At 46.2% G+C, this 15,597-nt stretch overlaps 2 protein-coding genes across 5 annotated transcripts in view; one reads left to right on the plus strand and one right to left on the minus strand.

Moving 5' to 3' along the window:
- Nucleotides 1-104: 104 nt before the first annotated feature.
- dtwd2 (DTW motif tRNA-uridine aminocarboxypropyltransferase 2) lies at nt 105-1,961 on the minus strand. The gene is made up of 6 exons (XM_088391923.1): nt 1,733-1,961; nt 1,424-1,514; nt 1,179-1,273; nt 778-976; nt 542-670; nt 105-403 (listed from the first exon to the last, which is right to left on the minus strand). Exons 1-6 carry the CDS (start codon nt 1,891-1,893, stop codon nt 224-226), a joined length of 855 nt encoding a protein of 284 aa, XP_088248049.1. The 5' UTR covers nt 1,894-1,961; the 3' UTR covers nt 105-223.
- Nucleotides 1,962-11,152: 9,191 nt separating this feature from the next.
- The window catches only part of col5a1 (procollagen, type V, alpha 1), a 38,256-nt gene continuing 33,811 nt past the window's right edge, over nt 11,153-15,597 (plus strand). For 3 of the 4 annotated variants that reach the window (XM_088391912.1, XM_088391913.1, XM_088391914.1), the window contains exon 1: nt 11,154-11,518. In XM_088391912.1, the coding sequence (XP_088248038.1) occupies nt 11,419-11,518 (100 nt within the window). In that variant the 5' untranslated portion in view covers nt 11,154-11,418. Of the gene's footprint in view, nt 11,519-15,597 lie in introns of all 4 variants that reach the window. The other variant, XR_015861683.1, reaches the window with a different exon arrangement.

A 15,597-nucleotide genomic window follows, 5' to 3' on the forward strand; every position in this document is an offset into this window, starting at 1 on the left:
TGATCACAGTGCTTGTCATGCACCTCCTTTCCAGCATTGATCAAAACGGTGGGTGAAGACAATACAGTGGATGAGGGATAATGAACCCAACACATGTTTGGAAGTGCTATTATAACATGATTTATTCACTTTAAATAAATCCACACCAAATAAAAAAATCCTAGTAAAGAAAAAAAGTGTCCCTTCCATTGAAGATTGTCTGTTAGCCCAACAACGCTGGTGATCATCTCAGTAGGCAGTTGCGGTCGGTCACGAGCTTCTCCAGCCTCTTGATCTTGCGCTTGTTCTTGGGCTTGGTTTTGTCGTACATGCCGTTTTTCAGCAAGTGTTCCTTGCTGTGATGTACCTGAGCGCCGTGTTCCAGCTGGAAGGAGCACAGGGCCTTCAGTGGCCTAAGCAGCACCTGCCATACAACACGAGGAGAACACAGGCTCGTTTGAATCCAAACTGCATCATTTGGCTTAGTTCAATTGACGCTGACAAATCAATTTTCCCAATTGAAATGAATTCACTATCCCATTAATCTTGCGCTGCAGCATACCTCTTGAAAAATGTCATTGCACTCCAGGATGGACAGAGCGACAGCAGCGCACTCCAGCGTGGACAGACAGATGTTGGTGGGCTGCGTGCGGATCACATACTGGCTCGAAAGACTTCTGTTGAGCTGTACCTGATGGACACAAACCAGCATTGACAACAATGAGAGCACAAGAGCAACACATGCAGACAATATAATAGAACACTCCTAGGCATTTATTATTTATTCCTGCCACTCACCTGCTTGGGGAGGTGCAGCATGCTGTTTTTGAGAAAAATGTTCTTGGCCTGGCTCCAGGTGCCATCGATAAGGATGATGTTATGCGTCTTGTCGCCCTCTTCTGGACGCTGTTCCAACTCCTCCAGGTTCTGGGAGTTGGGGCCGGGGTACAGGATCAGAGTCCGGCTGTCCTGACACACTTCGGCCAGCTCAGGGTTCCTGAGAGACAGAAATGAAGGGAGAAAAAAAAAAAACCTCACCTCTGTCCCACTTCTCAGAAGAGCCACATTAATACAATTAATCATCAAATCAATTTTACTAAACTGAATCCAGGAATAAATGCTGGATCCAGAGTTCTGGCTCTAATCCCTCCATTTTGCAGGATCTCTGTGTAAAAGAGGTACAAGTGGGTGCTGCTTACTTTGCCTCGTTAAAGCGCCTCCCGATAATAACGTTGCACTTTTCTGGCGGTAAACATGCAGCGAGAAGAGGAACTGTGCGGAGAACTCTGCTCTCCTGAAAGCAAGACACGTGTAACACAATTAACAAAACATCACGTTTCATGCCAAGAACCATGAGATGTTGCTAACCAAAACAGCAACACATACAGAGGCAGAGAAACGATTTCACAGCAATTAATGACACTATTGGAGAAGAAAGCCTCACCTCTGCCGGGTGCTGTACGATGTAGAGACATGTGGACACGTCCAGAGGTTGTGCGGGCAGAAAGGGACACAGACACACCTTCTGAGGGCGACTACATAATGGGAGGAGGAAACGTCATTTAATCCAGCAGCCATGTCTTCTTCTCTTTAGTTTCACTACTAAAGCAAACACAGGCTTGAACGTTTTACTTGTTTAAAGTGCGCATTTTAAAAAGAATTGAGTTCCACTGGCGTCTTTGCTCTACTTGGCTTGGGGAACTGATTCAGTTAGCATTAGCTTAGCTTCAGTCATTGTCATAAATCTGCTCACCGGCACCGTAAACACGTCGGTCTTCGCTCGCTAACCTCGACCGGCAGCGCTGCCAGACCGCCGAACGCGTCGTCCAAGCAGTCGTCGTCACTCGAAGTGTCTAGTTGGTCGTCACCGTCCTTCGCGTGGGAGCGTGTCGGGCTCGATGATATATGCTCCATCGCGAGGAGCTAGCTTAGAGCTCGAGAGGCAACAAATAAACTAACTTTGAGCTTTCTCGGTTACCGTAGGCACGCCGGTTCACTGTGTAGCAAGCTATACCGGTGACTACTAATTGTTTTGAGTATGCAAACAAATTCAAGCTCTCCTTTGTAAATGCAGGCAAAATTGTGGAAAAATATTAAAGTTTGAAAATCAATATCGCTGCTTCTGTTACAAGTCAAAATAAAGAACCTTGGCAAGAACGCGCTTGGTTCTATTTGAATTGAGCTTTCTCGCTTACCGTAGGCACGCTAGTTCACTCAGTGACACCTAGTGGCAGCTCATTAAGCTGCCACTAGGTGTCAGTATTACTCTTCATTCATCTTCCTTTTCGCTATCCTTGGCAATGGTTGCTTTTACCAGTTTGATACACATTTTATAAATTTGAAAACTTTGACTCCATCTTATTCGGAATGATACGTGGCTCATTTACATAATTTCTCAGTCATCGATGAATACACAAGAAAGAAACAGGTTACTTGTTTCTCCACCTCACCACTAGGATGCAATACTTTCTTTCCTGAAGCATGTGCAATCCCATCATTTATTTTTTGAGTAAAAAAAAGATCGGAACAATGAGACTTTGTGTTCAACGTCTTTCCCATGCGAGTACACTCAATGGAATTAAAGAGAGAAAAAAAAGTTAAAGAGCTTCAATTTCCAGAGGAGGGGGGCGAGGAGGTAACAGAGTGGAGGCTTGGCGAGGAGGGGGCTGTATGACGGAATGTGTTTGCCAGATGTTTGTCTTCTATGTTGAAACAAACAAACATTCCGGGCGACCTCTCACTTTCTTTTCACCGTCTGGTTTCCATTCTCACCCGCAAACAAAAAAAAAAAAGTATATATAAATAAAAAAAGGTCAAAGCTGCGTCGGACACGTGTGCCGGGGATGTTCTTGGCGTGCTGAACTGTGCCGGGCTCTCCTGCGGGCCCCGCGGACCTGCACGGACCTCTGTCGTCATCCTGCTGACTCATCGTCTTCTTCCTCGTCCAATCTACACTCTTCCGATGTATGAGCCCCTTCTTCATGAATCACTCTCCCACCCTCAAACACTCGAGTCTGAAAAGACCCCCCCGGAGCACCAGGAGGGGTTTCCTCCCAACAGCAGAAAAAAAAGTTGACTTCTTCTCCAATGTGGACGGATTCTGGCTTGGAGCTGCCGCCAGGAGATGATGAGCTAGGAGAACATCATGCGAGATTTAAGATACAATAATCATCATAAATCTTAATGCATACAGTGTAATGTTGGCTTTGGGTTGGCTTATGGAAATGAGTCCAAATGAACATTTTTGTTGGAAGCGCAACAGGATCAGAGAGAGGTTGAAGATTTGGAGGCTTTGAGGGGAAGTCAAGAAATGAGCTCCAACAAGAAGGCGACACTTTACCATTACCTGCTGACTCAGCTTGTCATTGGAAAGCTTGTTGCTGGAGACCCCCCACCCCGTGCCTCAAATCATGATCCCATTTTTAAGAGGATGAGCTCATAGCACTTCAGCTGATATACAACACCTTGAAATCGCACGTTCTCAAAGTGTTTCGCAATTGCAACGTGTTGGAGCTCTTTCTCTCTCTCTCTCTCTTCAAGCCTGTCTCGAAGAAGGCCCTTTGTATGCCTCCATCAGCTGCTAACGATTAAAGAAGGCTGCGCATATGCCACCGCAACACGTCCAAATGCATCCCGTCAGACTCCAGAACGCTTGTTCCTGTTCTGTACCCGTGAACACGCTTTTTCCCCCCACAAAGCAGCTGCGGGATGCGTCAGCGTCTGGGTCCGTCCGTATCAGCGATAACGGAGGCTGGGTGACGACGTTTGAGTCCCAGCCAGGGAAAAAGTGTGTCATCAAAGTGAAGGTTCTAGCTTTGGCTCGGATTTAGGGATTGGCTAGCTTGATTGAGTTTTAGCCAGGGGGTTGGAGATATTCACTGACCATCTTCTCACGATCTCCATGCTCTGTCAATTGTCCAAACTCGGCTTCTTCGTACGGTGTCCACGAGCGTCCAAAAAGTTGAAGTCACGTGGATGTTCCATCTCGAGCACATTGGCCGTCCTCCCCTTCATCTTCATCAGCAGCATGTTTTGCCTGGCAGAGCCGACCGAACGAACGCAGCGTCTGGAATGGAAAGACTCACGTTACTGGTAGCGGCGGCCGCCACATGTGTTTACGTTTAACTCTTACGTAGCTCACCTGATGAAAGACAAACGGGAGGGAAGAAGGAAGTGGTTGGAAAGTGTGATTCGGGCAGCCACCGCGTCATGGCCGTCGTTGGGTTGGGGGGGGGTCTGGTTCTGCTGGGACCCGGGAGGCCGACCGCAGTGGAAAGAATATGCAATCCAGACGGGGAAGACGTTAGCGTAGAGGAGAGCGGGAACGAGGGGGTGCTTCCTTTTCCCACCATCATGGAGCCACCTAAACGAGTCAGGATGAAGGCATGGATGGAACGGGAGGAGGAGCGCAATGGAAAAACATTGTGAATGTCTGGACGGTGTAAAACGCACAGAACAGCAGCAGCAAAGCGGCTCCAACATCATGAAGTCATGGATTAGTTTGGTGTCACGTAGCACAGATTCCATTACTTTAGCATAGCACTTCATAAATCACAACAAAATGATATTTGACTAGCAAAGGCTTTTAAAGGTCAATTCTGGCTCGACACCGATGTCAAGATCTCGAGCAAATGTTCTTCTCATCCTTCCCAAAAAGAAAAAAACCCAAACCACCGGGCTGCGAGCTTTTAGAAATCAATGTCAAGCGTTTCCTCGACAGGTTGGGATCTCGCGATGGTTTTCACATTCCAAACATTCTTCCAAAGAGATTCTTTGAGACAAACGATTGTATTCATGCGTGTGATTTATCACCGGAGCAAAGAGGAACACCAGACTGGAGGAAGCTGGAAAATATCTGCTTGCCAACGGTGTCATGGATGCACTAGAGCCTGGTTCTGATCCAACTATCACTGTTGCCGGAAAGACTGGGAATTCATTCTCAGGACGATTGATAACTTGGGCAGCTGAAGGCAAGGAGACCAAGAAGAAGGATGCGCAGGCGCAGTTACAAAGCTGCATTGTTGACGTTTCCTGTTGTGTCAGTAAACAGCGGGCCCACCCGGCCAGCCGGAGGCGCATGTGCGTGTGTGTCAGGCCAACTGATGGCTGGGTTGGTGGAAAGAAGTTTCTAGAGAAACTTGAGCGAGAACGACATTTAGGAAAGTTGTCACTATCACTTAAGGAGTTTCATTTTAAAATGCCAATGTGTTGCACTGACCCGCAAGTTACTGCTTGAGAGAGATCACTCAAGATAGAGATGATTTGGTGGCATCCGGCAAAGTGTGAATCAGAGGAGAGGAGGAGGGGTCCTCATGAGGAGGTGGTCCAGTTTTGCAAGGATGACTCACCCTCAAAGCGTTGAATGGAAAACATCCACAGCAGCCAGCCAATCAGCTGACTTTCACCTCAGGCTCCACTTCCAGTCATTTTCCTGGTCATGATTTTCCTAATTATGGTGCGTCAGGATGTCCTCGGTATTAAGCACCACGTAAACGTTCCCGCGAGTGGGTTCTGATGTCTTTAGCCGACATTTTGTGAACAAGACCACCGTCCCCCTCCCAACCCACCACCCAGCTACTCTGACACCCTGATTGACCTGAAGGGGAAGTACGAAAAGTATTTTCGTCCGCGACCAATCAGATCAAACAATGCCCAACTAGAAACACGTGGCGCTGAAAAATTGAGGTGTGGGACTGGCTGAGTGCTCGTTTAGCTGCTAAATGGGACAATATGACAGATCAATGAGCGCCATTGTTAGAGTTTAGCCTCAAGCTAAAGGCTTGGCACCGTCCATGTACGAATAACCTTTCCGCAATTAGCCAACCAATTTTCAAGAGGAGAGTGGATGTCATGAGAAAAATACTTTTATCAATTGCTGCTGTTTACATTCCGACCCTTGTCTGTTTCTCGTCCCGAAGGCCAGAGTACGGACTCAAAGGCGTCCCCTAAAGTCAACTGCAACTGTGTTGAGCTAAAGTAGTCTAAAGTAAATGGATTTCTCTGCCAGGCTAGCTGCTAACCGTTAGCGATGAGCGAGAAGACAAACCACAAGTTGGTTGTGAGCTTTTCCAGTAATTTTCTCTCTTTCTTTTGTTCCTTGTTTTATGGCCCAATTTGAGAGAACCCGAGTCGCATTGTAACCATGTTTGCATTGCGGGCAAGGAGGTGCGAGGGGGGGAAGAAAGGAGGAGAAAGGAGAAAAAGGAAAAAAAGGAGAGAAAACGTGCAAGCTGAGCTGTGAGAACACGAGGCAGGCGGAGCAGGGGGAAGAGGAGCCTGGCCAACGGAATTTGCTGGAAAGTCACCACGCCGAGCAAATGCGCAGCAGTTGTTGAGAACTTGTGTTCAAAAATCAACCGCAAAAAAAAAGAGCACACATTTTACTCGCCTTGTTTCGAGAAAAAGCAAACTAGGCGAGGGAAAAGGAGCGTCGACGGGGATGATGGAGGGATCGGCCGCTGCACCGCAGCGTGCAGCACCGCGCAGCCCTCAGCCTCCCTGCGGACCCCCACGTGAACAGAACATATGTTGCCGCGATGACATGACTATAGAAAATCTGCAGGATGGGAGGGGCCGCCTGCAAGGAGGATCAGGAAGGAGGAGCGGGATAGGCGCCTCCTAATTCCACTCAGTTTGTTCCGCCCCTGTTCAAAGAACTTTTATTAAACAATGACACGTTGGGGACGGGTACCAGCGGAAAGATTAAAATATGCCCCGGGTTGGGCTGAGGTTTCGTTTTACGCTTAAGACAAGAGCGCGAGATGTCATGATAAACAAACTTGTCATCATCATCGTTAAAAGGATTGCGATGTGCAGTCTTTGAAGTTCATCCGCTAATCTCCCACGCCATCTGGGATGAGGAAACTCGGGGAAATCCTCCCACAAATTGCGCTATCACCAACAACCGCTATACCGGCTTGATATTTTCACGGCCCAAAAGAAAATATGCGAGCCGTCTGTCATTCCGCTAGACGTCCTGCCTCTGCTAAAACAATCTCGGCCGTCTCGTCTTTGACCAATAAAATGGAATGGCATAGAAATTCTTTTTCGGAGAGGTCAGTTGGATGGGGATTAGGTTTAAGGTAGGATCAGTTATCTTTCTTCTTGACAAGTCCCGCAAGCACCCATCCAATCACTTAGTGGACCAGAACGTGTTAGGACGCAACCCAACTATGATCTGGCCTTCCTCAGCTCGCGTCCAATACTTGATTTTATGATCCGAGCGTCCTCAGTGAACCCGACGTCCGACAGGTTTCTGCTAAGACGCCGCCAACCCAAGTTGGCGCGGCAGCTGAGAACAGCAGGAGATCGCACGTGGTGCTAGGAAACATGATAAAGGGCTCTTCTGGATGATTCCGTCTTTTTTCTAGAAGTTGATTTCAAATGCTGACTCAGCGTAAAAATGAAGCAAGATAGCAAAATGGCTAGCGTGTCTGGATCCGCCCTCACGAGCTTTGCTCTTTGAAGCGAGCGAGTATAGTCGCTGCCTGGCTTGGTCCACGTCTTCTGTTTTTAGAGCGTCATCTCCGGATTTATGTTCTCCTCCGGGGCTCTGGTGTCTTTTCCATTCAGATTCCCTTCACCGGAGATCCCGCACGCAATTTTCTCTTCTCTTCCCTTCCCTATTGCGGCAACACGTTCGGAGCAGATGTTGAATTTGAGTGCAGACTAAAAGTGGAATCGATGAATTAAAGACGAGTCGGATGGCACCACTTTGCTGGTCATAAGACATAAACTTATAAACTAACAACTTATGAAAAGTTGTAATGTGATCGGAGAAAGGCGTAATGTTTTTTTTTTTTACAAAATAATAATTGGAAGGTTTTGGAAAGTATGACTATGAGGAAAAATGTAACAAAAAATGAAAATGTTACATTTATGAACATTGATGTCATTTCAAAACACATTCAAGTTGACTATTATTTTCGACCGCCGACTAAATCTGAAAACGTTAAACGCATGAAAGTACTCGCTGGCTCCTTTGTGATGGATGCGCAAGTCTTGGCCGTTGGTTACGCGCTGAACATCTTCAAAACGCCTCACGCTTAATGTCGGTCGTGTTTTGGAAAGGCCGTCATTCGTGAAATGTGCAATGGTGCAGGAAAATTGCTGATGTCATTCTTCAATTTTATCGGCTGAGCTCACCATTTGATGCCGTTTCTGCTCTGCCACTGTGCTCGCATTAATGATTTTTTTTTTTTTTCTTTCTCTGAGCTTGTGGAAAGTGCGAGTTCACCTCCCACGCCGCCTCGCTCAAACTTTTCCACTGTACAATAGTGCCGATTGTTAGCTACCTTGTATATATTCCCTGAAGGTAAAACCATTACCGAGTATGTTTAATTTAATGTTCAACGGGTCAGATAGAGTTGAACAGATCACTGAGAATAATGTGAAGCTCTCTCGTAAAGTTTTTTTTCTCAGCCCAGACAATTGTCGCAAACGTGAAGGCCTCCTCCTCATCGGAAAACCAGCTCTGAAGCCGTAACCCCGCTTTGAGGCCGTGCCCGCACTTGCTGACCTCGACGTCTGGAGCGGTGGAGCCCATGTGGCACGCAGCTCTTCTTCATTGAAACATTCAAGGTGCCGGCCGCAGTCGGGCCGAGCGGGAGGAGACTAAGAATGCGTGACGGACCGCCTGTAAAGCCACAACAAGATCGTCGTAACGTGGAGGAGACACCCGAGAGTCACGACACGATTCGCCCTAACGGCATTCCAACAAAACCTAACCCTGACCCTAGGTAGCATATTACCATGAGATACTAATTATTATCATCCCATGCTAACGTGCTAGCTAGTGCCTAATCGCTCCCAGATACATGCTCCACGTCGACCGCACGAGTCACACATGAAACAATGGCTCCAAAACGAGCCCGCAGACATTATCCGGAAGGAGATTGCGGAGTCGCCCTAGATTTCGTCTCCTGGTCAGACGTTTTGCGGGTGACACATTGCGGGCTGCGCAGGAACCTCTGGAAAGAGTGAACAACATGTGCTGAGTCGGCCAGCCTGCGGTGCCTAAAACCCAAGTTGGACAGACGACGGAATGACTCACAGACGCGTGACGTCGTCCCATTTCTGTGTACTGCTCACGTGCCGGAACGTTTCTCTGGGAATCCGTCCGTCAATCCATTTTTTGGTGCAATGAGTCAAAAGAAAACAAGATTTTTCCTTTCTCATGGCTTCCGGCGAAGCGGCCTTCAGCAGCCAGTCGATAAGTGGCAGCCGCTGACTTGACGACAACGCGTCAAGTAGGGCGACGTCGCTTGTGTGTGTTTTGATTAGCACGTGTGAAAGCGGACCCTGTTTAACTTCAAGGCGACAACTGCTCAACTTCAACAAATGTCAAAAGCTTACAACGACACAGAAAATAAGGCACATAGCTTGTAAAAAGTTAGCCGCCTTTATACGACAACCGCGGCTACGTCTGACGCCGTTATTTTTGGCGACAGTTTAAACAGTGGCTCGTCGCTCTTTCTCCCAGCTTTAATTGGCTTGAAATAATTAAAAAAAAAATTTTAATGTGAGTTTTAAACAGTGATAAATGTATTTTTAGCACTGGAGGCGTCGCTTCTCGTCCAGCGTTTGATTCCTGATCTTTGGCACGCTCAATCAAAAAAAAAAAAAAAGTGTTTGAGACGAGGTCTACTTTTTCTCCACCGATGACAGATTTGTTCGTTTCGTGCCGTGTGAGGCAAGACAAGACAACGACGCATATTTTCAGGGGCTCGTTATTTTGTCAGCATTTATTTACATAATCAACAGTCCAGTTGCCTTTGCTGACGTGTTTGATTTTCTTCAATAATGCCTCCTTTCAGACACTTAACGATGAAATCGCAGCACGTCAAGTATGGAAACAACGTTTAGCAAAAGCAGGACACGGCCAGCGTCGCTCTCGACGGCGCAGGGTCATGAGTGACTTTTATTGGCACAAGACGGCGGCAGTTATGTGCAACGGCTTGTTCATAGTTAACAATCTGACACGTACGATGCAGAACAGCAACAGTCCAAAGACGGCAACTATGTGACCCGGAGACATTTGATAATTGCAGCCCATCAATCTTCCCTTCTACTGTATTTCGCTCCTCGGGTGTCCTTCGGTACGTTGTTAGCTAACATCAGTGTTTTGCTGAACCGGCTAACGTTTGCAGATGAAACAAGTTATGACTCGGTGATATTCTTGATCATCCTTAAAATTGCGAGCCTGTTGATTCTTGACGTATGCAGACGACCACAGGCAACGATGCTATGCTACATAAAAAAACTTGGACACGGCTGCTTGTAAGGGAGTGAAGCCATACTATCATTTAAAATGACGCTGGGCTAGAAAAACGGCACCGGTTGTCAGGCAACACGACTTGGTCAAACAAATGGTCAGGTTTTGGGCGACTAAGTAGAGGGTTGGAGCCCACTTGACCACGTTTTGGCTTTGGCGGTCCTTGCAGGGTGAAAGGCTACGAATTAGAAGGAAGTCGTTTATGGTGAAGTCGCGTGCGCCCAAGGGCCCGGCGTAACCTCAGATGAAGACTTTTTTTGTCTACTTGAATTTTTCCAGACAGCATCTGGACACCCGCTTTTAGTTGCCCCCAAGGCTCGTTGGTTGTCATGTGCGGGCCATGTTTGACAAAACTTTTGTGTACAAGCCGTAAAAGCACTTGACAGAAGAGACTGATTTTACCCTGCGTCACGGTTGCTACGGCGACGACCTTGTTTATGACGGTGAAAGATTGGCATGCAAGTTCTATTTACAATATTACAAAGGGGGAATTTATTGGGATTGTTTATTGGCCCTTAAATGTGAATGAAACATTTAGCAATGAAGTTAATAAAAGTTTGATGATGGATGGCTGGAACAGAAGAATTCACTTGTGTTATGTTTGTAAGCATGTAACATTGTCTTTTTATATGAATCCATTCCTACTTCAGGAATGACTTTTCCTGCCCTCGCCACCCCTCCCCTTCTCTTTTCCTTTTTTTCTCTGGAATTCCAAGTGCAGGAATTGTAGGCGTGAAACTTTCCCTTGCACTTTTCCCCTCCCAGCTGCCCTCCCCAACGCTCCCCTTTGCCCAATTACAGGCTCTGATTTGCCTAAAACGTGCAAGCCGCCTGCTGATTGACAGCCCGTGGTGGTGGGTGTGTGGATATTTTTTTTTTTTTTGAAGGGGGGGGGGCGCAAAGTGACGGCTGCAGGCGCCTCAGAGGAGCGCAGCATCTGAGCGGGACAGGCGGCGTGTCCAGTCCGGAGGATCCCCCCACGAAAAGCTTGGGACCCTTATGGCTGCTTGAAAGCCCCCCACCCCTCCCCGCCATCAACACAATTCCTCCCCCGTTCCCCATCTTTTTTTTTCTTTCTTCCTTCTCTTTTTTTGCGATCACAAGCGGCCGTGGGTCCGACTTGAGTTGAGCTGCGAAGCGCCGTGGTGCACTCAAGGCAGGCGGCCATGGATACCCCCATCAGATGGAAAGTTAAACGGAGGTTAAGGGACCCTCTGGTCTCCCTGCTTGTCATTTTACTTTTCGTCACATCGCCAGCGAGTTCAGGTAGGATGCAAAAAAAAGAGATCATCAATCCTTTTGCGGTTGTTTTTGAGCTGCAGAAACTTTACGCACGCAGTTTAAAAGTTGTGCAAAGTCACTCGGCTGGCTGACTGTCACTCAAAAAGAGTTCTCTCCATTTTAAAGCATGTTTGGATGACACGTTGAGTCCACTTTTTTTTTTTTTGCATGGTGGAAAAAAGCTTTTCCAGGGCAATAACAAAGCTGGGACAGTGGGGAGTCGAGTAATTCACAATGGCGCGTCGTCATTACGGCGATACAAGGACTTTTGGAGGTTTCTGGGATTTTTTTTTTTTTTAAATAGTGAAGACGGTTAAGAATTGACAAGAGGTGTGGTGGTTGACATAGCTGATTTTCCTGCCAAGTGGCCCGACGGACTGGCGAGCGCTCAGCTGCTATTGATGGGATGAGCGCAGAATGGACACATCACTTAAAGTAGGGCGGTGGCGCTCTAGTGGCTCACATATCTGATCTGGACATAAAGTCTTACACCATCGAGCGACAAAAAAAGTCAAATGACTAAACTGTAAGGAAAGACATGCAAATAGCTTACTGGAATCTAATAAGTGGAAAAGCTAACGAATATCAAGATGGTGGGAGCGTAGTGGTTCACATTGATGATTTTCCAGAGTATTGATAGTTTGGTGGTATAGTGGTTCACAGAGCCAAACCAAAATTTACGGCAAAGATCAATAACGGCAGCATGAATATACACTAAAATATGGAAAAAAAAAACTTACATTGAATTTAATATAGAGCGAAACTACTCAGCCTGGTCGATACACAGACAGCCAATAAGAGTAAAATATTTGCCGTTTAAATGAAAGAAGTGAATGGCTATTTGATGATCAAACTAGAAACGTGCCTAAATTAAGACAGGGGTCCTTCATCATCAATTGTGGACAGCACATCTGCCACAGGGTCTGATATTCCAGATTTGAATCCCTGGGGGCCCAAATACAGACTGCCCGAGAGCAGTCAGCTGAGATGGACGCAAACTGGAGGGGTCCCACAAAGCCACTTGCCATGTGGGGTCAAAGGGGGTCTGGCTGCATGTATTATTAGCATCCAGCTCGCCACTCTTGGTGGTCCAACAGGTGGAGCATTGCCGCGTTGTGCTAATGGTGCGACCGCTCCATTGGTTTATCTTTGGCGTTGATTATTAGCATATTAGCACCAGGTTATCAGAAAATTGATGCTAGTTTCGTAGTGCTAAATGAAACACCGAAGATTCATTATCGCCTTCACTTTTACTTCACTTTGCAAATAATGGTAGAAAAGACAAATCCAGCCTCCAGTTTTAGGGTTAGCGGCTAACATGCTAATGCTAGGCCCAATATTGACGGTACAAATTAATAGAGTAGTAGCAGATTTAGATGCATTAATGAAACCAATTGGTAGACGCATCCTAGCAGAGCTAATAGTTAGCATGTTGAGAGTTTTGGGGTTAGCCGCTAACATGCTAACACTGCCATTGTTTGTTCCAATTGAATTTTTTTCTTTTTTTTGTACTGTTTGGCCAGATCAATCTGTAATAACATTCATGGAATAGCACGTCCCTGTGAAAACAAGGACGGATTTGGCCTAAAGGCAGCGGCGGTGGCGACACAAGGCGGTGTAAGAACATACATCCAAGATCCATCAATACCTTATTTTGTTTCATTCGAAGAAAGAGAGAGAAAAAAAATCAACATCAGAAAAGCTGGCCGCCACATCTGGATTTGATACGCTTCCACTGCATCGTCTGCTAAAGCCTCGGAAAAGCCAGGAAAAATGTCTTCCAGATGTTTTCTTCCCGATTCTCGGTGGAAAAAAAAGAATTGCAGCCCCCCCAGCCCCCCCACTGAAAAGAAAATACACCATTCTTGCGGACGCTTTTTTTTTCTTTCCTCCGAGAAAATTCCAAATGGAATAACATCTGCAGCCTCTCAGCTGAATTTTAGATAGCACGTCCACGTTCAAGGTCATTAAAAGATGCTTTTTCTTTGGGGCCGCCATCACACGTGTTCTTAATTGCAGAATTCAAATACATGTGTGCTGTTTTTTTTTCTTCCTCCAGGCACTTTCAAGTTGTTTAAATGCGATTGACTCTGTGCAGATTTTAACAAGTTGCCTTGTTGTTGACTTCCTAATGAGACTTACAATAAATGAACACGTGTTTCCGTTGAAAGTGATCGGCAATGAGCAATGTTGTTCATTGAAGTTTATGCATTGATCGTTAAAAACACGTGTGGATTGATCATGTACGGAAACAACAAAAAATATTTACCCATTACTTTTTAGGAGCGGCAACTTTGAAAAACAAGTCTATCATCACGTTTAGGGTTGGGCGTAATAAACGACTAAGCCACATAACTAATCGTTAAAAAAATCAATATTATTGAATTGATCTGCAGATTGACAGTTTGTGTCTTGGAAACAACTATGGCTAATTTTGATCGCTAAGAATTCGTTTGGCGTAGGGTAGTTGTGTTGTCGTTTCGGTCGCTAGTTCTTGAATATGAAAATATTCCAGGGAAATTACTGTACTACTTCCCTGTTTAAACAGAGCTTTGGCGCCATCTGGTGACAATCTTATGGCATTTCAGAAAGAGCGCGAAGAAATAACCTGCAATCTGCGTAAAGATAGTTTTCGCAACATTTGAGCACAGAATCAATGCTAGCTAGTTTTTGCTACATTCTATACGCTATTATACCTTGCTAGCAACATTTGAGCATGAAATCAATGCTAACTAGATTTAGCTAAGTTCTATATGCTATTGTGCCTTGCTAGCTACATATGAAGACAAAACCTGCGTAAAGAAAGCTTTCGCAACCTTTGAGCACGGAATCAATGCTAGCAAGCTAAATTCTATACGCTATTGTGCCTTGCTAGTTACATGTGAACGAAAACAAAATACGCCCGACAAGATTTTGATCTACCCCCCCAACACATCACCCACCACACTTTAGTGGCACACAAACACTTCATTCTTCACCGCATCCTGCACTGTATATCCCGCCGATTAGATGTCGTCGTAATTAAGGCTGATTGTTTGAAAGTGCTGAATGGCGCTCTGTGTGTCAAACTACGACCCCCCCCCCCACCGCCCTGATCGGGCCGGGAGGTGCCGCAGGGAGCACAAAAGCTCCGTCGTTTCGGTTTCGGGTTACAGTTCACGGGGACAAGAATGTTCTCGGCGACCTCTCGGCTCATTTGGGAATTGTAGTCCGCTCACAAGAAAGCTGTTGTTTTTTTTTTTTTAAAGCGTAATGAGGGTATTATAATCAGCGCATGAGTCATCCTTTCCGAGCTCGCATCCCCGGGCCGAGCTTATCCGCAGTTTGGGCCGCAAGAAAACTCCAGCTAAGCACTTTTTCCTTTTGCCTTTTCATTTCCAACCAGATGAAATACAATCGTCGCCGCTTGAACGTAATTGAATTTGGACGGGCTGCGATGGAATAATAGCTGCTGTTTTCGTTCTGCCTGAGCTAGTTAAGATGTGTGAATATTGACAGGAGGAAAGTTATACTTAATGCAGCTCTGCTTACCTTTTGGCTTTGACAAGGTAGCAGGGGTGTAGGGATGTGGGCGTGACTTGAAAGTGGCCCCGGATCTTCAGCCAATACTTGTAGCCTTATCTGTCGTGATTTCGGAAAAAGCAACCAACAATTAACGAATGAATCGACAACGAATCGAATATCAGAGTAATTGACGACTGTTTATAAGAATCGAGTAATTATTTCGTTTAGTTGCAGCGGAAGGAATCCCACTTAAATTTGGCGTCTTGAAAAATAAACGATGATTCTTCAGCCCTCTTTGCGCTTTCTAGTGTGAGGGGGGGAAAAAAAGAGAGCAGAGCATTGAGTCAGTTTTTCCGTTCTAGTTAGGGGTGGACTGATTTATATCATCGGCGCTGTGAAGTAAACCATCTGGAGCTCTGCTAAAGCAATGAGACACACACACAGAGCGAAAGAGAAGGAGCAAGCCAGAGAGTCCTTGAAAAATACTCCAAAACGCCATGCGGTTCATCTTTCGGACCGCGAGCCTCAGCGTAGGGACTCTTAATGGCGGTCATAGTCGG

This window comes from Syngnathus floridae, chromosome 12 (genome assembly GCF_059516105.1).
Source record: "Syngnathus floridae isolate MCC-2025c chromosome 12, RoL_Sflo_1.0, whole genome shotgun sequence".
Classification (NCBI taxonomy): domain Eukaryota; kingdom Metazoa; phylum Chordata; class Actinopteri; order Syngnathiformes; family Syngnathidae; genus Syngnathus; species Syngnathus floridae.

What these genes read in the sequence shown, in the direction of transcription:
- dtwd2 (XM_088391923.1), bottom strand. Translation starts at nt 1,893, where the DNA reads ATGGAGCATATATCATCGAGCCCGACACGCTCCCACGCGAAGGACGGT. An exon ending in CCGACGTGTTTACGGTGCCG is followed by an intron (nt 1,515 to 1,732) that starts GTGAGCAGATTT and finishes CCCATTATGTAG; the next exon opens with TCGCCCTCAGAAGGTGTGTC. An exon ending in AGGCGCTTTAACGAGGCAAA is followed by an intron (nt 977 to 1,178) that starts GTAAGCAGCACC and finishes TCTGTCTCTCAG; the next exon opens with GAACCCTGAGCTGGCCGAAG.